Genomic DNA, 25,903 nt, shown 5'->3' on the forward strand with positions numbered 1-25,903 from the left:
TTGAAAACAGATTGGCTGTCTTTGATGGGTAAAACTCACAGCATCGTTTAAGCACAAATGAAGTTTTATGTTTACAGAAAATCCTGCACAGTAATGTTTATAACAGAAGTGGAGAGAATGGGAGTGAAGGGTGGTTTTCTTCTTAGAATATCGATAAAATAAGTGTTTAAATTTGAATGTTTGCAGCATTTGCAGTACTGTAATACTAGAAACCACCCAACTTTTATTAGTTGGAGAATGGATGAGCAAATTTATATGCCAGAATACTATGGAGCATATAAAGATGAATTGACTGGTATATTCAACAGCATGGAAGAATCGCTAAACTTGATGCTGGGGTGGGTGGTTAAACTTACAGGTTAAGATGCCAATGTTCTAATTCAGAGCACCTGGATTCATTTTCTGCTCTAGCTCCTGCTCCCAGGTAATTGGTAATATGGCCCTGGGAGGCAGCAGTGATGACTCAAATAATTGGGTTCCTACCAGCAATATTGGAGACACAAATTGAGATCTAGGGTCTTGGCGTTGGTCTTTGTCCAGCCGCACCCATTGTGAATATTTAGGAATGAACCCATAGTTGGGAGCTCTCTCATCCTGCCCACGTATCTGTCTCATTTCTCTGCTTCTCAAATAATCTGTTAATAATTAAAAACAAAATTATGGTAAGTTCAAGGCAGACAAAACTGTGTTCTCTTACTAGGATACATTTGTTTTCTGTTTACATAAAATTTTAGAAAATGTTAACAAATATTTCAGGACAGAAAGACCAGTGGCTGCCATGGGAATGGGAAAATGACAAGGAGAGATTTGAAAGAGAAAGATTCAGATGATCTGAAGTAAGTTTGGGAGGTGATGGGAAGGCTTATCATCTTGATTGTAGTGTTGGTTTCACAATGCATGCTCATGTCAAAACTTAGGAAACTGCACATCAAATATGCATGGCTTATTATGTGTACCACTTTACATGTATGTATTACATATGTCAGTTGTATCATTTTACATATGTGTACCACTTAATAACATTTGACAATATTCCTGTAAGTTAAGTATAGTTTTGTACTCATGTCCAGTTTGAAATTGTGAGAAGTATATTTTATAGGACACTTTTGGCCCCTTTCCTGGCATGCTTTCCAGGGAGAAGTTATTTTAGATGGGCTGAGGTAAAATCCATAAACATGACTGAGAAAAGGCTCTGAAAGAAAAACATCAGTTATTGTATAACACATTATTGCAGCATTGTAAAGATTAAGTATGTGAGTACATAAAACTCTTAAGATCAAGATATTATCAAACCCATCGGGTAAATATGTAGACTTTTAAACTCTCGATGTTAATAAAAGAAGACAGATTGAGCTGTCCATGTACAGCAGTGCCCGCTTAATCAATGGACTACACATTACAGCTTTGTTACACTCTGCATGAGAGATTTCTCAGAATGACCAGGCTGTGATTCCAGCCACAGAGATACTCAAAGCTGTGGTGGTTCGGTATTCTCGTTCCAATGACAGAGGTTAAATTCAGGAAAATTACTGTGTTGATGATGCTAAAGTTGGCAAATACAGGTCTACACAGAGCGGCAGATTTGGGTTGGGAGAGCGGAGATAATGACATCAAAGTGATGATAGATGTTACATGCAACTGCTTCCAAACTCATCAGGATAATTAACTATTCTAAAATTCCATTTTCTGGGTTTGTGATACCTTTGGTTTTTTTTTTTTTTTTAACGTTATTCAGTTGTCTTTAAAACTCCAAATTGTTTTCTCTGTAAGTCTTGCACTGTCCAAATTATACCTCTGGTTAAAGTTTTCCAGCCAGACCTTGCTTGGGCACAAACAGTGAAGTGTTTTTCATTTGCATTTTTCCAAGCTTCAGTAAAATGCCTGACTGAAATTGTGAGGGGGACATGTTTATTTGAAGAACATGTTGTTCACTGTATGCTGACAAGGGAACATAAATATGTTTTCTTTCTTCTAGTTCACCCCCAATGGTCACCAAGAAGTGGGAGCCAATTACTGTGTTCGTTCTGTTTTTTTTTTTTTTTTTGAGGGTGGATTGCATAAAAGATTATTTTAAAAAGTTCATCTCAAAATCATAGTTGGCAGCATATTCATGAGCTCTGTTATAATGGGATTGACACAGTATAACAGCAGTTCATACTTGGGAGACCAGAGGCACAGTGTCAACCATGTCTTATTTATAGTTCTTATTTTTCTTCACAAGTTTTCTGTGCAGGGATGGGAAATGGTAACTTAGCAGGTGAAGTTGGCACATGCAGTGTGGCATCCCATATGGGTTCCAGTTCATACCCTGATTATTCTGCTTCCAATCCAGCTCCCTACTAATGGCCTGGGAAAAGCAGTGGATGGTAGCCCCTGCACCCATGTGAGAGACCTAGATGAAGCTCCTGACTCCTGGCTTGTGCTTGGGTTGGCTTAGCACTGACATTTGCAACCGTCTGTTGAGGGGAGAAAGTGAACCAGCAGATGGAAGGTCTGTTTCTTCTCTCTGTAACTCTAGCTTTCAAATAAATATGTCAGTTATTTAGAAGGGTTTTCCGTTTTCTGGATGAGTTCAAATACCAATTTCCTTTCTTATTACATTGGGTTTCAGTAAATTATAATGTACTTAGCTAGAAGGGTGGGTGTTGTGTCTCAGTGAGTTAAGCCACATCTTGGTACACACATCCCATATTGGACTGTTGTTTAGAACCTTGGTTTCTCTGCTTCTGATGCAACTTCTTGCTGATGCCTCCTGGGATCAGCAGATGATAACTCATGTGCTTTGGCCCCTGTCATCTGCATGACAGACCCCAGTAGAGCATCTGGCTGCAAGTTTTGGCCCTGCTTCTTGCAGGCATTTTGGGAGCAAACCATCAGATGGATAATCTCTGTGTTTCTGTCTTTTAAGAAAGTAGATGAAAAATAAGTAAATTTTTAACATGTCCAAATATTGTATAACTCTTTTTTTTAAAGATTTATTCATTTTTGTTAAAAGGCAGATTTACAGAGAGAAAGATCTTCCATTTGCTGGTTCACTCCCCAAATGGCCACAATGGCTGGAGCTGAGCTGCTAAAGAGCCAGGAGCCAGGAGCTTCTTCTGTGTCTCCCACTTGGGTGCAGGGTCCCAAGGCTGTGGGCCGCCCTCAACTGCTTTCTCAGGCCACAAACAGGGAGCTAGGTGGGAAGTGGAGCCGCCAGAACACAGCCCATGTGAACCAGCACCCTGCATCCATGGCCCCTGGTTGACTCATGTGCCCACTCTGTGAAACCACCTTGGGGACTGGACTGCACTTTGCATTGGTAACTTGTTTATTTCGCTTGGCAGGTGCCTGGTGCCATTCCTGCTCTTCATGTGCAGTGTGGCTGTTGCCCTCTTGAACACTGCTACAGCTTGCTGACCTGGGGAAGCTCAGGACGAAAATAGCTATCTTCTGCAGTTCTAAATCAAAAATTTAAGACAGTGAAACATTTTAATATCTGTAGCTGGAAGGGAGATGTTTGGAACTGCACAACTGGCAGGCAGCAGTGTGGTGACTGAAGAAGAAATGATTCTTGGGTCAGTTTGGACACAAACTGAACTCAACTGCGAGAATCCCAGGCAGATTCTCTGTCCTGCTTCCCAGTAAAGTCAGAGGGGACAGTCCTGGCAGGACTATCGATTTGTATGCTGGGATAGATCTAAACAGCAAAACTCACACTCCTGTGGCTATAAAAAGAACTGTTTTTTACGATGTATTCATTGCTTAAGAGCAGGCTGTGAGGTTTGTTTAACATTTAATTCCTATGCAGTTCAACCCAGAATTCTATCTCCTTAAATGCTTAAGCTCTTTCATATGTTATTATTGTGCAACGTTTTGTCCAGATTCATCTTTTAATGTATGGGTTGTTTCCTGCCCCCTCTCGCACAGTCTGTTAAAAGATCAGTTTGTGTGAATCTTGACACCATGATGCAATTTTGTCATTTTAATTTGAACGTGAATTGTTGCAGCTGGAAGCATATGATTAATGACACAGACTTGTTTGTCACAAAAACAGATGAAAATTTACACTTAGTTAAGTTACATTGAAAAATCGACTTGCTTATGTTGCACTGGACGTAATTCACACATTAATTTGCTTTTAAATTCTGCTTACAGTTTGAGTTCCTTTTAAACATGCCACTACAGATGTCTTGCAGTGTAACTGGCTATTGCAAGGTTTTAAAGATGGTTAGAAAGTTTGCATATGAAATATATATCCATTACCTAGAACACTAGGTGTTTTTGCTAAAAATTGTACAAAATGAGTCAGTGAGTCTCGGAGTCAGTCTACAAAAGGTGGAGGGAATGGTTATGGAGTGGAAAAGTTGTTCTTGCTGATTGCTTACCTATTTGTATGGACTTTCTCAGCACACCTATATCCTAGGATGATTTTCTGGTCTCCCTGGTCTCCCTTGCCTCCTGGCTTTTTACAGAGTTCTGACTCATGTGAAACATGGGGTAGCATACAAATCCTCTGCGCTTTGCCTGGGATCCAGAGTGGGTTATGGGGATGCATTTCCTGTACTGGTCCACTCCCTCATCCTCACAGTGTCAAAAAAGTTGCAAAGGCATAACCTTCACTAGTGCATCATGTAAGTGATTTGAGTTCTCTTGCAATATTCTGCTTTCCAGAAGCTTCATCTCATGAAAATCGTATGAAGCAATATACTAGGGTACCTTATAAAATTTGTGGAAAATTATTAGGAGATAAGAATATTTTGTTCCTTAAAAAAAACCTATGCATAGATTTTTTTCCAGATATGCTTTTGCTATGAGCTTTTTTGAAGATTCCTCATATGCTTAGATTTCTGTATTGTTTTATACCAAAATAAAATTGTAATTTTGTTTTCCATTAACTTTTTTTTTTTAAAGATTTATTTTATTTTTATTACAAAGTCAGATATACTGAGAGGAGGAGAAATAGGAAGTGGAGCTGCCGGAATTAGAACCAGCGGCCATATGGGATCAAGGCGAGGACCTTAGCCACTAGGCCACACTGCCGAGCCCTTCCATTAACTTTTTAAGTGTCCTCTGATGAAGAGCTGCAAGAAGTATATGGAAAGCATGTTACTGTTTTCGTATTTCAAAAAAGAGGGATTTATTTAGTTGAGAGGCAGAGTTAGAGGGAGAGGCAAAGAGAGATCTTTTGTTTGTTGGTTCACTCCTTAAATGGCCAGAATGTATGGGCCTTGTCCAGCCAGATGCTAGGAGTCCTGAATTCCGTCCAGTGTCCCATGTGGATTCAGAGCTGTACTTGGCTGTCTTGCACTGCTCTCCCAGGAGCATTAGCAGGGAGCTGGGAAAGCAGAGCAGCTGGTACTTATACCATGTACAAATAGGGGATGCAGATGTCATGGGCAGTGGTCACCCCGCTGCACCACATCACTGATCCAATGAAGTCTCTTCTCTTTTGCAGTTGACTTTTTTTCCCCTTTCATTTCAAGTACCAGACATTACTTTTATCTCTATTGCAATTTCATTGTGTTAGCACTAGCTCACTGTTCAAGCTTGTCAAGAACTTTCTGACTTTTTCATTTTGTCATCCAACATAGTAGAAATTTCTTTGAGGCCATCTGTCAATGTTGGTGTGATACCTTCAAAATTCTTGTTCCATTAAAGTATATTAACATGTGTCAAATTGTCTACCCTGTGCTAGTCTCAGATTCCCTGCTAGGGATAACAAGATGATGAAAATGTAATCATTCCTCCAGGGAGCTCACAGACTATAGGGAATAATAGACATGTAATTATGTAACGTTAATGCAGTGTGATAATTGCTGTAATAGAGTTGTGTGTAAAGTGCTGTGAGAACCAAGTTTGGTTGTAAATCAGAAAACCCACCCCCTTCTGTGTTGGCACAAATCCATGGATTTGGGAGATGGTGGTTACATCAGCTATGAAATTACCTAACTTCTGCTGCCTGATTGACTTTTCTTTCTTGCTTCTGGTCCAACGGTATAGTAGGAGGCTTGTCAAATGTTTTCCTCAGATGATCTCATTCTGTGGTATTCCCAAAATGTACTACTACCTGGCCATCCAGTCAAAAGGAACAGAAATTTATGTGGAAAGATGTTTTCTCAGGGAACCCAGAGTGGCTCAAGATGACGTCGATTTCAAATCTAGGACAATATTTGCCTATCGCTAATCTTCAGGTAACTTTCCCGTTCTCCATGGTTACATAACATTGCTTAGAGCAGTTTTGTGATGACATCTGCGTGTTTCTGCTATTTGGGTATGTAATCTTGTCTGGATCTACAGACTTGGGTTAACCTAGAGAAGGAAGCTTGATGTACTCTCTCCTGTTTTCAAATTCCAAATTCGTCTTAACTTTTTCCAAGTGGAAAGTCATTCTTTTTGTACTTTTTCTGGCTTTTATACTCACCTGTTCTTTACCATTTTGTGGGTCCAAGTTTGTTTTAACCTTTTGTCCCTTCCCTAATTGTTTTGCTTTCATCCTACTTTAACTACCATGCTCTTCAGGGTGACCAGTTGTGGGCTGATTTCTCTCCCCCTCCTCTACTTCCTTCTTTTGAGATCCTTTGTGAAGTCTAGGGTGAATGATATTTTTTATATTATGATTTTGTAAGATAACAGAGTAACCATGCTTTCTTTTTAGAAGAATGATTCATTGATTTATGTGAGTAGCAGCCAGACAGAGCTCCTATTTGCTGCTTCACCTTCTGAAGGCCCAAAATGGGCCCTGGCTGGAGCTGGAGCCAGAGTCAAATCTAGGAGTTCAGGGCCCGGCGGCGTGGCCTAGCGGCTAAAGTCCTCGCCTTGAACGCCCCGGGATCCCATATGGGCGCTGGTTCTAATCCCGGCAGCTCCACTTCCCATCCAGCTCCCTGCTTGTGGCCTGGGAAAGCAGTCGAGGATGGCCCAAAGCTTTGGGACCCTGCACCCGCGTGGGAGACCCGGAAGAGGTTCCAGGTTCCCGGCATCGGATCGGCGCGCACCGGCCCGTTGCGGCTCACTTGGGGAGTGAAACATCGGATGGAAGATCTTGCTCTCTGTCTCTCCCCCTCTCTGTATATCCGGCTTTCCAATAATAATAAAAAATCCTAAAAAAAAAAAAAAAAAAAAAAAAAAAGAAAGCGCATTTGTTTAAAAAAAAAAAATCTAGGAGTTCAGAATTGAATCTCAGTATCCCGTGTGGGTGGCCAGTTCCTGGGTTCTTGAACCATCACAGCTGCTTCCCAGAGTATACATTAACAGGAAGCTGGAATCAGGTGCAGAGACAGGACTCAAACCCAGGCTAACCATGACTTTGTGGCATCCTAACTGATACGCCTGGGAAGCAAGTACTTGGGTTACTAGCACCCACTGGTAAGACCCAGATGGAGTGCTTGACTTCAGCCAAACCCATCCCTGCTTGTTGCAAGCATTTAAAAATAGAAACAGCAGATGGCAGTGCTCATATACTCTCTCTGTCTCTCTGTCTCTATCATCATTCCCCTCCCCACACTGTCTCTCATCATCCTGCCTTTTAAGTAAATAAATCTTTAAAAGACAAAATAAACAAACAAAAATGTAGATAATAAATTACTCTTACCCTTTATTGGGAGAATTACATACACTTTCAGTGAAATATTTGTGACCCATGTAGATTATACTTAAAATTAGAAAGATGGAGAAAGTAGATTGCTAACCCAGAGGAATAGCATAAGCAGAGGCAATAGCAATTGGAAAAGGTGATGCTGTAAGGCAGTGCAATTTCAACTGCTCAAAGATTTGCACAGATAGCATGGAAGCATTCAAGCCTATCAAATTATTTGGGTCAGGTGATCAAGAGCCTTGAAGAGCAGGCTAAGCTTTGGATGAGTACTTTCCAAGGTTTTTCACATTAACAGCCACATTGAAAATGGTAGCATTCTCTTGGTAGCTTAGGATAAACAGGGAGTGTCTACTGTTAAAGGTGATGATGAGAGAGGGTGAAGAAAATGCTTCACACCCCACTTGATGCCTCTTCTCTTCTTTTTTTCCTCCTTTCTCTTGTTCTCTTCCTCCTCCTTCCTCTTGCTTCTTTATTCTTCTTTCTTCCTCTTCATTTATTTTTATTGTTAGGAGAACAGAAAATTAATCTCTGGTTTAACCCAGCCATCCCACTTCTGGAAATATATCCAAAGGAAATGAAATCTGCATAAGAGAAAGGGATCTGTAATTCTATATTTACAGCAGCACAGTCTACAATAGCAAAGACATGGAAACAACCCAAAGTCATTGAAACAGTCCATCAATAGAGTAGTGGATAAAGAAATTATGATACATCTATTCCATGGAATACTACTCAACCATTAGAAAGAATCAGATTCTACTATTTGCAACCACATGGTCCCAACTAGAGACCATTATGTTCAGTGAAATAAATCAATCCCAAAAGGACAGATATCATATGTTCTCTGACATAAGGCAACCTTCATGGAAAATGTGAGATCAACCGTCTTTTCAATACTGTTTTGCTACATGTTATGCGTTTTGATATTCCTGTCTTTATGTTCATTTCTAACAAAAAATGTTTTTTCTTATTATTAGTGATTCATAGGTCATGCAGTAGCATTTTTTGCTTCAAGAAGGTTTTTTATTTTCTTTTTCACTTCTTCAGCAACGTTTGGTCATTCAATAGCATCTTATTTCACTTCATGTTGTTAATATTTTGTTTTCCTTCCTGTTTATTTTGGTTTAAGATTTTTCAGTTAATGGGGGAATACAGTAACTGTGTAATGGGACTATTATATCCAGATATGAAGATACAATGTAATATGCATCTCTCCTTCCAAATCAAAGATGGTCTGCCAATGAAATTGTTAAATATATCTTGACAGTAGAATGTTGGTCTTCTGCCATTGTCTGTAACTGCAATGTCAGGACACACTTAAATAGCAGAATGACAGACTTAGGACAGTTTATGAAGAACTATATTACTATGAAGTAGTAAATGGGGGAAGCAGTAAAGGGAGAGGACTTGAAGGGAATAACCTATTGGACTATATCAGTTAGAAAATGGCGGAATGGGTAATTAAAAAGTAGAGATTAAAGATAGATAATTAAACAATTTCAAATTTTAAAACAAAAAAAGTTTAAGTATTTTAAGGCAGAGGCACATCATTTGAGTATACAGTGCTTCTTTCTCCATTAAAATTCAGGTAGTCCAAAAAAAAATAGAGGAACTTTATTTTTATTGGAGAGGTAGATTTCTCAGAGAGAACAATGAGAGACACACAGAACTTCAGTCCACTGGTTTTCAACCCAAATGGCTGCAATGGCCAGAGCTGAACCAATTTGAAGCCGGAAGCCAGAATCTTCTTTGGGGTCTCCCATGCAGGTGCAGGGCCTCAGACACTTCGTCTGTCCTTGCTGCTTTCCCAGGCCACTAGCAGGAAGCTGAGTAGGAAGTGGAGCAGCCAGGCCATATGGGATTCCACAGGATGCAAGGTGAGGATTTAGCTACTAGGCTATTGCACCAGGCCCAAAACACTCAAATCTTTCCTATAAGAAAGGTGGCTAGTAATTCCTTCTCAGACAACTTACTCCTAATTCTCCCTAATGATCCTTTTGTTATGTAGAAATTAATTCAGAGAGAGAGGGAGAGAGAGAGAACCTATGTTCTGGGCTCAGATCTCATCTAAAAGTAGACTGCAGAAAGTTCGTGGGAAACAGAATTCAAAGATAAGTTTATTTTAATGTAAGAAAAATTTGAAATCCATCCGTATTTTATTTATAATATGCACTTCTCATGAACTTTCTGAAGAACTGTGTATAATCCTCTCAAGGCAGGTCTAAGTCAGGAAGAACATCGGATTTGTGGTTCAACTTTTATCTAGGTACAGTTCTCCTTCATGTTAGGTTTAAAGCTCTTGGGATTACTCTGCACTCTCACCTCCCTGCAAGCCACCTGCTTCACTCCGCACACACGAGCAGGCTTTCCTTTGGAGGCATGCAATGCATAACATTTGCGGTTCCCATTTGAAGCACCAAGAGTTCTGCTCATTTGCTGTGCTTTCAGGCCTGTGACTTTTATGTGAAAAAGGTGACAGTCTGTGTCCCAAGTCCTTTATTGTTTTGCTCTCTTTGTGGTCACCAAAGATGAATTCTGGATCTCCCTGGTGTGTGTCGTTCATCATACATGATTGTCCCTAATTGCTGCTGGTGTCATGATCCTTTAGAAGGTAATTACATCTCATGCTAATATTTCTTCCAAAGGATCCATATATGACCTTGAAATAATAATCAAATTGTTAGACTTCCAATGTGCAAAGAGTTGTTTTACACTAAACAGGACTACCCAATGAATGATTTTCTGTACATTGATTTCCCTTCATTAAAGAGTCAAATTTAAATGCCAAAGTGTCATTATTTATTTATATATTTATGTATGTATTTATTATTTTCTACTTTATTTGTTTAAAAGGTAGCGTAATAGAGATCTTCCATTCAGTGGCTCACTCCAGGTGGCTGCAAAGGCCAGGGCTGGGCCAGGAGTTTCTGAGACTCCTGTGTGAGTGCAGGGGCCCAAATACTTGGACCATCTTCCACGGCTTTTCCCAGGCCACAATCAGAGAGCTGGATTATATGTGGAGCAGCTGGGATGTGAACTGGTATACATATGGGATGCCAGTGTCACAGGCGGTGACTTTGCCAGCTATACCACAATGCTGGTCTCCAGTTAAAATACTTCATTTAATGATTTTATAGTTTCATTGATTGTTACTGAAGAGTTAGTGATGTTTCTCTTCCTTTCATTTCTTAACTTTGATTTCATCTCTGCTATAGTTACCTCTTCTTGCTACTGTCCATGCGCCTGTCTCTGGTGGATTCTCCCTCTCCCATCTCTCACATTGTGATTTACTGTTTCTAATATGCTCGGCAGAGAGAGCCAAGAAGCTAAGTGTGATCATGGTTTTTTTTTCCTCTAGGCAAGATTTTTTTGTAGACCCAAGGGACTTTTGAGAGTGTCAAGCATGTCAAGCTTCAGGATGTTAATTTGGGGACATGGCTGTTGGCTGCCCCATGGCTGCTGAGTTTGAGCTGTGATCTGAAAAGTGGATGCATTCTGTAAATGTTGAGCTCCATTGTGCTAAGTCATGTACTACACTGAGACGTGTTAGGAAAAGATTAGGAGGTTTTCGGTTCATTTGTATTGCAGTGGTGATGGTAATAAACTTGTCTTATCTGGAATTCATTGAATAGAAATTTGGCTTTCCAGTTTTTTGTGACGGCTTTAGGAATCAGAAGAGCAAACAGACTCTTATGGAAAATACTTGTGCTGCCCAGACATAGACTGAAGTCCAAGTGATAGTATCATAACGATGTTATCAAACCAGTGACCTGCAAGACTTAGAGCTTCTGAGTCGAGCAGCAGTCAGGTCTGATTGGTTTGCCACTGTGTTCCTCATACCACGTGTCAGGTCAGATGCAAAGAAGCTGCTCAGCAAATGTTTCTAAGTTACTAAGCAAATCATTGAATACATCAAATAGTTGCTTAAAATTTGTTGCTCATGAATTGCGTCAAGAGTAGATGCTGCTTCCTGTAGTAATTACCCAAGAAGTAACTAGAGGAATGGATCTTGGAAAATAAGTGTAAGAAACTGTCACCTCAGGCCAGCGATAAAGAAATTGAACTATAGAATTCCAGGTGGTGTTAAACAGCTTAATTCTTTCAGTAGAAGGGGTATATATACACCATACACTAGAGTCAAAATGATGGAGGAAGCAATTTTATAAAACTAAAATTAAGGAAAGCTTCTCATGGATTTAGTATTTGGATTCAGACGTGAAATGTGTATAGAAATGTTGTAGGCAAGCTTGAGAGGAACAAGACAAAAGTAGCCAAGGAAAATGCATGGTGGATTTTCGCTGTCCAAAACTGGCCTACAGAGGAAGGGTCAATTCTGTGATTCTTGATTGCCTCTTAGGGTAAAAGATAAGGGGTTAAGAATGACACTTAAGATTCATAATGTTATTATATTCTTAGAATTGTATTTATGGGCTGCTTTGAATCTGTTCTCTTTGTGTTACTATCCCATTAACATATGAATGGATGAGAATTGTGTTGCAGTAATTATTATGAGTTGCTGTGACCCTGAGGATATAATGTATTAATGCATTCCATAAAAAAAGATATAGCATGAATCATGACTGCCAATCCCCAGACAATTAAGAGACTGAGTAGGAAAACAGAACAGGCAAGAATAAGTTATTTAGGGACGAGTTGAGTCTGAAACACCTGGGGAACCTGTAGCAGGGAATGTATGCCAGCTATTAATGGTGAAGAATATGAGTGCTTGGGAAGCCTTGGATGATAGTGTTTGACCTGGATGGTTGTAGGATTTTAGAGGCAGTTAAAGCAGTGCGAGTGATGGCATTCCCAAGGAAACATAAAGAGAGAAGACAGAAGCTGATAAACAGAATTCTGGGCAGTATCAAGATGTAATTTGTAGCTAGAGGTCTGTGTACTCTGTGGTAACAGACCATGTATTTTTATTTTTCTATTTCTGGAGTATAGTGTAACACACGACACTCAGTAAATCTTCCTAGAAAAAATTTTTTTAAACCATTGACTTCAATGAAAGCGTTTGAGAATGTGATAAATTCTATTGACTTGAGCAGTAGTGGATTGCCAATAAGACCAATGGAAAATTAAGTTTTCTCTCCCTACATTCATTAATCCACATTTTTAAAGCCGTAAATTCATTTTAAACTCGAATTAATTATCCATTCCAGTGTAATTATTTTTAAAGATTTTATTATTATTATTTGGCTCAGAGATTCAACTCTTAGATAAAATACGCAGAAGAATTTGAAAACTGGTGTTCAAGTAATATTACAATATTAACAGCAGCTTTATTCACAGTAACCCCAAAATGAAACAGTCACGTGTCTACCAGCAAATAAAGGAATCAATAGATTGGGCTATATCCTTACAGTAGAATATTATTTATCTATAAAAGAATTTCCAAGTTTTCCCCTTTTGCGGACAGATTTCAATTCCATGGCAATTAATTAGTCTGAGGGCCTCAATGTGTTTCAAACGTTGGCCAAAAAATATCCTCTCAATTTCTTCTCTTCTATCCCTCTGCAGTGTGAAATTTGCTTCATAAAAGCATGGAACAAAGGCAGGTACTATGGTATTGTCAAGCAGAGGAAATGACCCAGGGCTTGGGCCTCTGAGCATGTGTGAGAGACCCAAACTGAAACTCCTGGCTTCTGCCTAGCACTGCCTTTGCCATTACAGCTATTTGGGGAGTCAGCCAGCAGCTGAAAGATCTTTCTCCATCTCTCCATGTCTCGTTGTAACTCTTTCTTTCAAATAAATAAATCCTTAAAACTGATTGCAACAAACCCAGAGGACAATAGAGAATGTGAGAGTCGAGGAAAGTTACTGTGTTTGGTAACCTAATCGAGGGATGATATCTCATCACCTCATCATTACCTGTTGTTTGGCAACAAAACACCAGGCCAGCCAACATTCAAGGGAGAAGAGATTACACAAGGCTGTCAACAGCAAGAGCTGGGGTCTTTGAGGTCTCTTCATAGGTAGGCTGCCACCCTTCCCTGGGTCACCTTTTTGGGAGACTTTGGTAATTTACCTTGGGATGAGTGTGTGCCCTCCCTGACAGAACCTTCCCAGTGGTAATCAAAAAGTAACTGAAATCCTATAACTCTGCCATGGCAGGTGTGTCAAAAAAGGAGAACTGCCGTCTCTGACCTCATAAAAATGCAAGATATAGGTGATTGTCTTGATGCTTCGGTTGTGTTTTACATTAATGATTGACAACAGTGCATGAGCACAGGCTGCTTTGCACTGGTGTGCATGTGTATGGAAGTGTTCTGACTCTAGGATTTACAGGAAGCCTGCCATTCTAACTGAGGACGAAGCAAAATCATGAAGAATACACACAGAACAGTGAGGGTCGGATGATTGTGTGTGTGTTCAGACATTTGTACATAAAGTATTCAAAACAGCAGTCTTTAAAACAGTTTTAAACAGATCTTGATCCTGATTCAGAATGGCAAACATGAGCAGGTTAACCAACTTTTACACAAAACTATCCAAGGTGTTTTTCACCCATGTATCTTAAAAAGGGCATGAAAGAAGTCTCTGTATTAGTCACCCATGGAAATAAATCCTAACTTAGTATCAGGGTTTTAAGAAAACTCAGCATTGTGGAACCCTACTAGATACCTAATAAATGTTTCCTCTCATGTCATCTGTTCTCTGTCCTCAGGCAAATGTATTCTTCGACAGTCCAATTAAATAAAACGGAGACAGTGGACTTAGTACCACTTAAATGGCACTCTCTTCTTCTGTGTTCTTCATTTCATGGGAAACTGTATTTGGAAGTGAAGGCCTTGACCTCAGGGAATGTTTCAAATTCATTTGTCATCTCCTTGGCTGGTACTGACTCCTAATCTTTTTATCCTATGACATGTTTCTTTCTACAGCCCTCTGTTCCCAAGTGGTGTATGACACATCCGCGTGTACATCTTAAAGTTAATTAAAATTAATTTTATTGTGAGAATTCCACTTGCCTCTGGAGATAATAGGATACATCCCGTAGCATCAAAGACGAAAGGTTGACAATTACTGATTTCGTGATATGATTAAGTATGAAGAAATTCATTTAATGATATATGTGATATAGTAGGCTAATCTCGTTTTAATATATGGTAATTGTATACAAAAGGAAGTGTGATCACCTTGAGATATGATTTTAATGGTTCATTCATCCAGATTCAGCTGTGGAAACTTTTCATTTGGAATTGATCATTGCACCTGCATTCTCTATATAATAGCAGTTTCCAAGCAAAAAGGGGGAATTTACTTCTGAGAAGAAACACAAAAGGACTCCTCTGCTTTAGAAAGGAGCTCCATAGACACAAAGTTCCAAAGACTTGAGGCATAAGGAAAGGTTCTTGTAAATTGCAAACATCAGAGTGCTTACCCTTATCCATGGGCAAGTAGCCCACATGACCACCCTGTCAGCCCTCACATTAATTTAATTACCAAAGATGTAGAAATTTAAAATTTGACATGCAAGGAGACAATTTTCATTCACTAGTTTGCTCTCCAGATGCCCCACAGTAGCTGGAACTGAGCCAGGCCTGAAGATAGGGTCTGGGAACCCAAGCAATCCACGTCTCCCATGTGGGTGGCGGGAACCTAGCTGGAACTGTCACTGCTGCCTCTCAGGGTGTGCAGCCACAGGAAGCTGGGATCAGGAACTAGAGCTGCGAATTATACTCGGGCACTTGGATGTGGAATGTAGGGATGTTGCTTATTTCGCCAGATTATTGTTCTCAATCAACAATATTGATGATCTACTCTTTGTCAGAATCTGTGTAGACGCCTGGAGGCAGGGTAGTGAACATGATGAACAGTGGGGATCTTGAGTCATTTCACCAGAGTGAATCAGTGGAACCATGAAGACAGGTGCCCGATGAGAAGGGCGTGCTTAAACAAAAGCTATGGAAAAAGCTGTGAAAAAGCAAGTTATAAACAGTGTCAAGAATTCCTAAAGGCCCGTTTTGCATTTAGATTTGTTTGTGCTTGCTTTTCTCCTGTTATTATCCAATTATGTTTTATTTACACATAGTCGTTGATGAAAAACAAATGGGGTACTTGTCTGCAAAGCCTCTGCCTTTCTCCAAAATGCTTGACCTCTAACTAAAGCAGTCCTGTGAGCCACTGGAAAAAAAAGAAAAAAATGGCACAGATATGAAGGCACTGATGCACTTATAACAAGGGAGGAAAATATAGTGAAGCACAATACTAATTATGTATGTGTGTGTGCTGTCAGTCTTGCGGACAACAGCAGCTTCCAAAGACATGTATGTACACAGAACCAAGGAAACCTGCTTGATGCTGGTTGGGGGTGGAGAAATTAGGTGATAGAAAATAATGGTGAAAAGGGAGATTAAAGATGTAGAAACAAGTTACTGGGAAAGAAGAAGGCTTTATCCCAAACAAAAGCTTGCTTTGTGTTTGTAGCATCAGCTATCTCTGGAACTGAACTGCAGATGAATTGATCGTTTACATGTTCCTTTGGGTTACTGGGAGACTTTGGTTTCTAGATCTTAGGTTTCAAGGTAGGCCAGTAGTTGTTAAGGTGGCCAAATAATAACAGCAGGCCAGGCAGTGCCTGGGGTGGGTCAGCAGTTAGTGGAGAACTGTTACTTAGATACCTCCTAGGTGGTAAGGATTAAATGATACAATTCCTGTGGCAGAGTGCTTAGAGTGTTACTGTTGCTTGTTTGTCCTTGTTACTAATTATCTCCTGGCTTAGGCTTTCTTTTTTTTTTTTTTTTTTTAAGACAATACGTCTTTTTTTAAAAAATTTTTTTTTAATTACAAAGTCAGATATACAGAGAGGAGGAGAGATAGAGAGGAAGTGGAGCTACCGGGATTAGAACCAGCAACCATATGGGATCCCGGCACATTCAAGGTGAGGACCTTAGCCACTAGGCCATGCCGGGCCCTGGCTTAGGCATTCTAATGCCTCCTCTTCACCATGGAATCCTCCATTTCCCCTAGTCTCTGGTATCAGGCTTCATCATTCTTGAATGTCTATGACACATCTCTTCAATAAGCCTGCTTAGTCATATAGAATGCTCCATTTTTTATAAGATTTTATTTTAATTTTATTAGAAATAAATACAGATGTACAGAGAGGAGGAGAGATATAAAGGAAGATCTTCGATCCAATGTTTCACTCCCTAGGTGGCTACAAATGGCTGGAGCTGAGCCTGGGGCCTCTTCTGAGTCTCCCATGTGGTTGCAGGGTCCCAAGGCTTTGGGCCGTCCTCGACTACTTTCCCAGGCCACAAGCAGTTAGCTGGATGGGAAGCGGGGCCACCGGGACTAGAACCGTTGCCCGTATGGGATCCCGGCGAGGACTCCAGCCACTAGGCTATAGCACTGGGCCCAGAATGCTCCATCGTTTATTTCCTGCCCTTAACAGCTCTCATTCTCTGGACAGCAGTACCATGTAGTGGAAAAACGGCTCCACATTTTTCACTGTTGAGTGATGCTTCTCCCTCAGCCCTGCAGATCAAATTTCAGTTTTTTGTTTTACTACTCAGAGACCGGTGTATTATTTACTTACTCATTTATTTGACTACCACTAGAAAATTTAACCAATTATTCATATCTTTGTATTTTGTGTGAGCCATTTAGGAGGTATTGAATTCTTATACTTTGATTGGTGTTTGTGCGTTGGGAGCAGGGAGGTTGGCGAAGTTTGAATATTTTTCTTTTAGTCCTTCCTTGGTTGTTACTATTTCAGTTTTCAAATCCGATTACGTGAGGCTGTTTCATGAATGACTAAAAGAATCACAGGCAAACGACAGGTTCCGTAGATAGCAGGAGTGAAAAAAATATTCTTTTTTTCCCCCAAGATTTATTTATTTTTATTTGAAAATCAGAGTTACAGAGAGAGAAGGAGAAACACAGAGAGAGCTCTTCCATCTGCTGGTTCACTCCCCAAATGACTGCATTGGTTGGAGCTGGGCTGAACTGAAGTCAGGACCTGAAAGCATCTTCTGAACCTCCCATGCAGGTGCAGAGGCCATCCTCCACTAATTCCTCAGGCCATTAGCAAGCAGCTCAATTAGAACTGACATCCATGTGAGATGTTGCCATTGCCGGTTGAGGGTTAGCCTCCTATGCCACACCGCAGTGCCATTCCCAAGTTTTAAAGTATGAATTTGCCTGAGTTCTTACACCAGCTCTGCTTCCAATTCCAGTTTCTTGTTGATATCCTCTGCGGGAGGCAGCAAGTATCAGCTCGAGTCCTTGATTCCCTGTCACACTTCTGGGAGACCAAGATTGGGTTCCCTGCCCCTCTCTCCTGTCTTAGCCAGGCCTTAGCTGTTGGGGGCATCTGGAGAGTGAGCCAATGGATAGAAGATCTGTCATCTTCTGTCTCCCTCTCTTTTAAATAAAATGAAGATAAACAGATGAACAAATAAATAATTACTCTTCTCCCCTTTCCCTTCAAACATTTTCTCCCCTTGCTGGAAACCATTCCTCTTAAAGTCATGCTACTGAGGTAATCTTTGGTTCAAGGCTACACCCTTCACCAAGATCGGAAGGCTGTTTACAAATCAAGTTTGCCTGAATTGGCTCTGTTCATGCATCTCTGATCTCACTAAGTGTTCCAGGGGGAAATTATTCTCACTCCCTCCTAATTTCTTAGAACTGTGGTAAGAGGATGGAACAAGGCGGCTCTCTGACCTCGTCATCCTGAATCTTCCTGCTGCCACAGGTGGCCGACTGCAGTCCAGGTTGGCCTGCTGGCTAAGCCTGTGGTCGCTGCTTCCTGCAGGAGGATCTCGGGCCGGGGGAACAGCAAGGCCCTGCTGGGTCAGGGAGGTTCTGTGTGCTTCCTCTCACAGACAGTGCTGGACTTCTGCAGCTGCTGCTATCTGGTTTCCAGCAGTCTCACGTCAACAATCTGTTATTGAAAATACTGTCCAATCCAGTAGCCACTAGCCATGTGTGGCATTTTTAACCAAGTTCAGCTGACAATTTGGGTTCTTATTTGTACCAGCCATATTCCAAGTGCCCACTGGCCACCTGTGGCTAGTGTCAACCATATTAGAAGGTACAGATATAGAATATTCATCACAGTGTATGTTTCAGTTGCACAAAGAGAATTAAGAGTAGATTTCTGTACAGGTAGTTTTGAGTAGTTGTATTTCTTTAATGTTGGTCCCTGAAATCGCTATTACTTCCCTGGGCTCATCTTTCCAAGAACCACTCTTTTAAGGAACTTTAATTTCACATGAAGGATATTAACATCTCTTTGCTTGTGACAAAATAGGCTTCTAAAGTTGATTTGAATAATAAACATCTGCTGTGCTCGCATAGGCCATCCTTACAAGGTTGGTGGGTGGTTCTGCTGCCCAGCAGTGTCTCAAGGATGTAGTCTGTCTTCCTGTTCTGGCATCCTCAGTGTGTAGCTATTTCTCCTTCAGGGTTGCTGCTTAGGTGGTGCTGTGCAAAACATCATCACTCTGTCCCCCAATGAAAATACAGACACAGAGAGCTGGAGAGCCAAGTGTTTTCAAGAAGCTCTGTAGATTTAGGTGGCCAGAACTGATTCCTGTGTACATGCTGCCGCAAGTGCGAGGCTAAAAGAATGAGTGCCTGAAACTTTTCACTTCTATACTATGGGCTGGCTCTTCTGTTAATGATAGAAAAACTAAAATGTTCTGTTGACTGCTATATTTCTAGCAGCTAGGGTGATGCCAGGGAATATAGCAAATTTCTCTTAGATGAATGGATTAATGAATATTGAATATTGTTAACATTCCTAGTGTGCCCTGAATGTGAACTTACAGAAAGAGGACTTATCAGGCGTCTGTCATCTCCCTCTACTCTTTCTACATTTTTATTTTATTTAAAATGGAAAGAGAGGAAGGCTAATAGAAGAGGAAGGGAGGGTAGGTGGCAGGGAGACAGACAGACAGACAGACCATCCCTCTGCTAGTTTATTCTCCAGATGCCCACAGCTGCCAGCAACGAGCCTGGATTTTTCCTGTGGGGAGCAAGGACTCAAGTCCTCAAGCCATCACTCGTTGCCTCCTAGGGTGTATGCGTTAACAAGAAGATAAGAAGGTGGAACTGGAAGCAGAGTGTGTATGGGATATGGGTGCCCCAGGCAGTGTCTCAATCATAGTGCTGAATGCATACCTGTTCGTCTACTTGGATGGTAGTACTTCATTTTTTTGGCTGCCAGAATGAACTTTGAAATTTTCTAGGGGTCCTTCTGCAGGTATCCTTGTGTACTCAGGACATTTGGCAACACTCTTCACCCAACCTCCTGAGTGCTAAAACTACTCCCTTTTTTTAACCTAAGCATACACCTAGACCAGTTTGAGTAGGATGTTTAACTGTTTTATATATAACAGTCGTGGTTTAAATGACACAGAACACACAATTTTGGGTCATTTGAACTAGAGTGACCTCACACTTCTGCAGGATGCTGTGTCCTGTGTTACTCCTTTTGGGTTTGATTTGTAGGTTAGGAATGTTTGGAGCCTACCACTAAACAGGTGTCCTTAGCCTTCCAAGTTAAGCTCATGCCTCGAGGTATCCGGCAGCTGGGTCATGACACAGCCACTTCTCATTTTAGTCTGATGACTAAACTCCTGTAAACAACTGTATACCACTCTTCACCTCTTTGCTGGTTTCTTTGGTCCCAGTCTGAGTTATACTGATGCTGAGACCATTGTTCAAGAGACTGAAAATGAACTTTAGAACTCCAAACTGTGTTCATATTAAATGTTAGAAGTGCACAGAAGACTGTAGGATGAGGTTAAAGGAAAAGATCTTTGGATTATTAATAACATTATTCCTATGTCATATAAGGGACATTCTTTGAAGTTAGAGCATTTCTCTTCATCCAGCAGTGTTGTCATTGGATTTATTGCCATTTTGTCTCACTATTTTCAGGCGCCTTACATATTTTTAAATGTGGCAAATGAAAATGTAATTTCTCATTGAAAAAGACAACCACATGAGTTGGATTTCCAGTGTGTCCCATGTGTTTCTAATGGAGAAGTTCAATTAAAATATTAAACTAATATTCTTCTCTTTATTCTTGAGTCCCTGAATGTCATCTAATGTGTGGCCATATTTGTTCCCTGTGATGGATTTACAGGCCTTGTTGTAATTACTGTTGCTTTCCAGGATTTGAGGGTTTGAATTAACAGGAATAGTAGTTTTCTAAATACCTCTATAAGCCCCAGCTCAGTGATTTGTATGGGATAGGTACATAATAACTTCACAGAATTAATTAGTTGAAAAATTTTCCTGGACATAGGCATTAATAAAAGCCTAGGTACTTGGCTATCTTTTTGTTCCAACTGGTTCCATTTCTCTTCCTCTCTAGTTTGTGATAATAGAGTTATTTCTTTAGCCTTTTCAGTTCTGGTCATCAATTCCAATATTTTGAGTGCATTGGAGCTGATTGCATGTTTATGTGTGTCATTTTGGGCAAATAATATGAAAGTTTTGTGTCTTCATTTCCTTACAAATGAATAAAAGTGATAACAGTATCTACTCCATCAATTTGCGATTAATACAAAATCAGTAAAATTGTAAGCATTATATGACTATGGAATTTACAATAAAGCTTACATTTCATATGCTCATACTATAGGAACATTTTGTGTTACATATCTGTTAGTAACATCTTAGTGATCTTACAAATGGATACGTAGGCACACAACGTTTCTGTTGCTTTAAATACTTACCGCTAGGTAAGTGTGATTCCCCGTTTGTCCCTCAAGCTTATGGATGAACCTCTAGCATATGGATGGTGTCTGAATGTAGCTTGTAGCAGATGCTGTTGGTATTTTACCCAGATCTTCTTTACTGGGCCAGTGCATCCATCTCCCAGCTGCTGCAAATATTGGCTGCTAATGACTCACACCTGTACCCTTCTCCAGAGGCCTGCTCTTGGCTGACAGTGACTGCCTCAACCAAATATGTTTGGGAGATTATGAGATCAGGCCCCAACCCCCACTTGCTCCCCAGAGGTGGCTCATAGCCAATTACTATACAGGGTGAAATAGCCCAGTCCGCTTGCCTCTGGACTGGACAACTTCTGTGGTTTAACCCACATTGTAGAGTTCCTCCAGGGAATAAGCTGAGGCTAGATTTCTGAAACCATATACTTTCTTAGTTTCTTCTGTTCTAGTTTGCTTCTTGCCCCCAAACCACCGCCCTCCCCGTTTCTGCTGATAGCATCTGTTGATAATGAGGTGCCCAAGAAATGCCATCCCAGTCAGGCGGTTCTCCCAGGGAACCTGACCTGAGATGTTCCGTCTGAATACGCCTGTTGTTTCCTTAGTGCCACTCTCACTTATACAATGAGTTCTCTGTAGTAAATGATAGTCAACTTAAATGTCCTCTGTATTTTGGTTGTGTTTCTGTTTTTCTGGACTCTAGCTTGACAGGTACTAACCTCATTTCTTATTGCTGTTGTGTATTTAAATGCAACTTGAGATGTCCTTGATTTTTTTTGCTGTTAAAGTGTAGCACAGTGGTAAATATCCCAACTTTTAGGATCTGAAATTAGTTTCAAATTCTGAGTCAATCAAAGCCTTTCTTTTGATTTATATGAATTTTATGGGCTCATTTTTTTTTTCAGTGCTTAGCACAATGCCTGGAATATAGGAAGCACTTAACACTGTTAGTACTTTTTTGCTCCATGTTGGGTGAGATGACTGATGACTTCTTCCCAGGATACCCAGTGAGTGCCTCTGTGACAGTGATTATTGTAATCTATCATCAACTTGAAATTGAGTTTGTTGGTGTCATAAAGGGGGTGTTGGCTCACTGCAAGGAAACCCTGATGAAAATATAATGTTTGAAGATTTCCATGCTGAAACTATTCCCATCCTGGCAGATTTCAAGCCATCAATATGAAGTGACTGATCACAGAATTGGGAAAAAAATGCACACAAGTGGCTGTTGCCAGCCTGGGAAGCCAACTCTGGTCCTCACTGTGCATATTCCTAGCACTTGGCACAGTATGTTGAACATAGGAGATAACTATTCAATAAATGACTGAAACAGTTTTTTTTTTAAAGATGTACAGGTGTGAGTCATTAGCAGCCAATATTTGCAGCAGCTAGCCCATTCCCTTTACTGTGTCCTGAATATCACAGAGTAGGTCATTCGTTTTTAAAAAAAGTATATTGGGCCCGGCGGCGTGGCCTCATGGCTAAAGTCCTGGCTTGAAAGGCCCGGGATCCCATATGGGCGCCGGTTCTAATCCCGGCAGCTCCACTTCCCATCCAGCTCTGCTTGTGGCCTGGGAAAGCAGTCGAGGACGACCAATGCTTTGGGACCCTGCACCCACGTGGGAGACCCGGAATAGTTTCCTGGTTCCCGGCTTCGGATCAGCGCGCACCGGCCCGTTGCGGCTCACTTGGGGAGTGACTCATCGGATGGAAGATCTTCCTCTCTGTCTCTCCTCCTCTCTGTATATCCGGCTTTCCAATAATAATAAAATCTTTAAAAAAAATATTGCTTTTGCAGCCCTGCAGCCTGAAAAGTCTGAAATCAGGGTGTCTCATCTAAGAGGGTGTTCTTGCTGGGTCATGTGGCAGAAGACAGCACGTGGCGAGAGACGGGGAGTGTGCAAGTGGATTTGTCTCTTGCTCATCTTTCAGAGGCAATAATCCCAGGCTGGGCTTCCCCACATTCCTGACCTCATCTGACCTCACTATTTCCCAAAGACCTCCACCTCCCAACACCATTAACATGTGGATTTGCAAATCGAATTTCCAACACATGCACTTTGGGGAAGTACAATAAAACCTTGGCACAGTTGTCTTAGAAAATATCAGTGTGAATGGGAAGAAGCCTTTGTTGAGCATCTGAGTCATGCTGCTCTGTGAGCTAAGTTCACACTCAATTTATGGAATGAGTTTCATTTAGTGTTACTCAGTGAAGTCTGTGAATATTTTTCTGGGTCTACGTCTCAATTGAGTTTTGTCCTGTTCTCTCACATGTTTTGATAGGCAAGTTGTGAAGCGGGACCTACACTCTTGTGTTCTCATTGCAAGCCACGTCCACCTGTAGGCTCTGATGCTTCGTTTGTTCTCAGTCATCACCACCTCTGCCTTTTCTGAATTCTTGATATCCACAGCACAGAGTTTAGTGTTTAACTTTTAAATGATACATAGAATTCCAATAAGAATTGCTGTTGTGAATGCCTTTCAGTTGCTGAAAGCTATTTTTTAAAAAAGGAAAACCTGTTTTATTTTTGACAGGGGCCGATAATATCCGGAAATACTGGAGCCGCTACTACCAAGGATCTCAAGGGGTAATATTTGTATTAGATAGTGCCTCTTCAGAGGATGACTTAGAAACTGCTAGAAATGAACTGCACTCAGCTCTCCAGCACCCACAGTTATGCACTTTACCATTTTTAATATTGGCCAATCATCAGGACAAGCCAGCAGCTCGCTCAGTACAAGAGGTATGTCTCATTCCTGCTGTGACTCTTTGTTGACTCTGATGGATTTTTGCTGCCATGTGTACAGTTAGGGATACACTGTCATGTTGTTTTCAATATAGAACCTTGGGCCTCTTAGGGCAAAGAAAACCTCGCTTGTCTAATAAGACTTCTTTAAGAACTTAAACCTACTTGAAGAGAACAGAGTATTTAGTACCTGTTTAGCAAAAGTTAGAGGGCGTGTTTGAGTACTTTGGTCATCTGTGTTGAAGGGCTAAACGCCTAGTTAGTTAACATTTTTTAACTTACTGAGTTCATTTTCCTTCTCTCTGACTTTGCAAGGAATGCGTTGTGGGTATTCCCATGTATCCATTACTCTTGAATGCATGTTCTTGCCTCTGAATTGCTCAGTGTGGAGTAGAGCAGTTGAGTCTGTTTCTATAATCAACCAGCCTGGAAATTGATGTCTTCTCTTGCAAGTTGCATGCCACCAAATACGTTCTTGTAGGGATCCACTCTTCATCCCCCTTGTATTGCTTAGTTTGTATCTGTCCTAACAAAGCAGAAGGCCAATTCTGGACAAATCATTAGCATAGCACTCCGCTGAGCTGATTTATAGAACTAAAGTAATGAGCTATGGGACCAATTTTCAACATGTAAGTTTGTATTTATTATAAGTACAGAAAATCAAAACTTGACCCTTGTGACTTACACTTGTAACTTCAAGTTGTGTGCTTCCTCAAGTGATTGTGGAATAAAGTGACTCATTGGAATGACATTGCTGTTTGGTTTAAAAGGGGGAAAGGAGCCAAGCCCTCATCTCACTCCATCTTCACGTTTAGTGGGCAGCCATGGAAGATAGCTTTGTCCCTGTGCCTGGCTACTGTCCTCTAAAGGTGGAGTAATGCAGTTTATTTTCATAATGTGAGTAGGATTGAATTGGATAATTTGCTTTGAAGTTTATAGTACTAGCAAAAGTAACCTGTATGTAGAGTCTTCATCTAAGTTTGTGGAAAACAAGAAGATGAAAACTTAATTATTAAACAGAGTTCAAATACAAATAAAACCAATTCCAAAAGGCATTGTAGCCCTGGTGCCTTCCTGATCTGTTCTAAGGCCCTTAGGTAAATCTTTAAACTTCTTAACATCAGATTGTTTGCCTGTAAAATGAATAATAGTGTGTGATGATGGGTAGTTATAGTATTATGATTGTAAAAATACTTGGCTGAGGGCCCAGCGCAAGAGCCTAGCGGCTAAAATCCTCTCTTTCTCCATGCCGGGATTCCATATGGCTACCAGTTCTAATCCCAACAGCCCTGCTTCCCACCCAGCTCCCTGCTTGTGGCCAGAGAAAGCCATCGAGGACGGCCCAAAGCCTTGGGACCCTGTACCCACGTGGGAGACCTGGAAGAGGCTTCTGGCTTTGGATGGGCTCAGCTCCAGCTTCGAAAATGAATCATTGGATGGACGCTCTTCCTCTCTGTCTCTCCTTCTCTCTGTATATCTAACTTTCCAATTAAAAAACAAAAAAAAGAAAGAAGAAGAAGGCTTCCTGTCTCCTAAGTTTAAAAAAAAAAGCCCTTGCTTGAAATTGCATTGTTATTCTGATAGACAGTGAGCCAGTGTGGAAATGCAAATATGTGAGTCGTAGACTCATAGACTACAGACTACAAATAAGTAACAGGTATGTCTATAAAATATAATTCATATTAACATATTCTTATATTGGATAGATGTGGCACAAGTACCAATATAACTTCAAATCATGCTTTTCAAGATATGCGTAATATCTCAAGTGTTTCTTTTCTTTTACCTTTAAGTTTATAAAACCATTTATTTTTCTGTTAACTACAAATAATTGGGACAAATGTGTTATTTAAGCCTAACATGTGATTTGCAGTGACCTTCCA

At 40.7% G+C, this 25,903-nt stretch overlaps 1 protein-coding gene across 1 annotated transcript in view; it reads left to right on the top strand.

The window, feature by feature from the left end:
• ARL15 (ADP ribosylation factor like GTPase 15) overlaps positions 1-25,903 on the top strand; it is a 405,415-nt gene that overhangs the window by 167,986 nt on the left and 211,526 nt on the right. Inside the window, exon 4 of the mRNA XM_004583698.2 lies at positions 23,809-24,017. Coding sequence (XP_004583755.1) covers positions 23,809-24,017 — 209 coding nt within the window. The remainder of the gene's footprint in view (positions 1-23,808; positions 24,018-25,903) is intronic.

The sequence above is a fragment of the Ochotona princeps genome, chromosome 23 (assembly GCF_030435755.1).
Source record: "Ochotona princeps isolate mOchPri1 chromosome 23, mOchPri1.hap1, whole genome shotgun sequence".
NCBI classification, from domain to species: Eukaryota; Metazoa; Chordata; class Mammalia; order Lagomorpha; family Ochotonidae; genus Ochotona; species Ochotona princeps.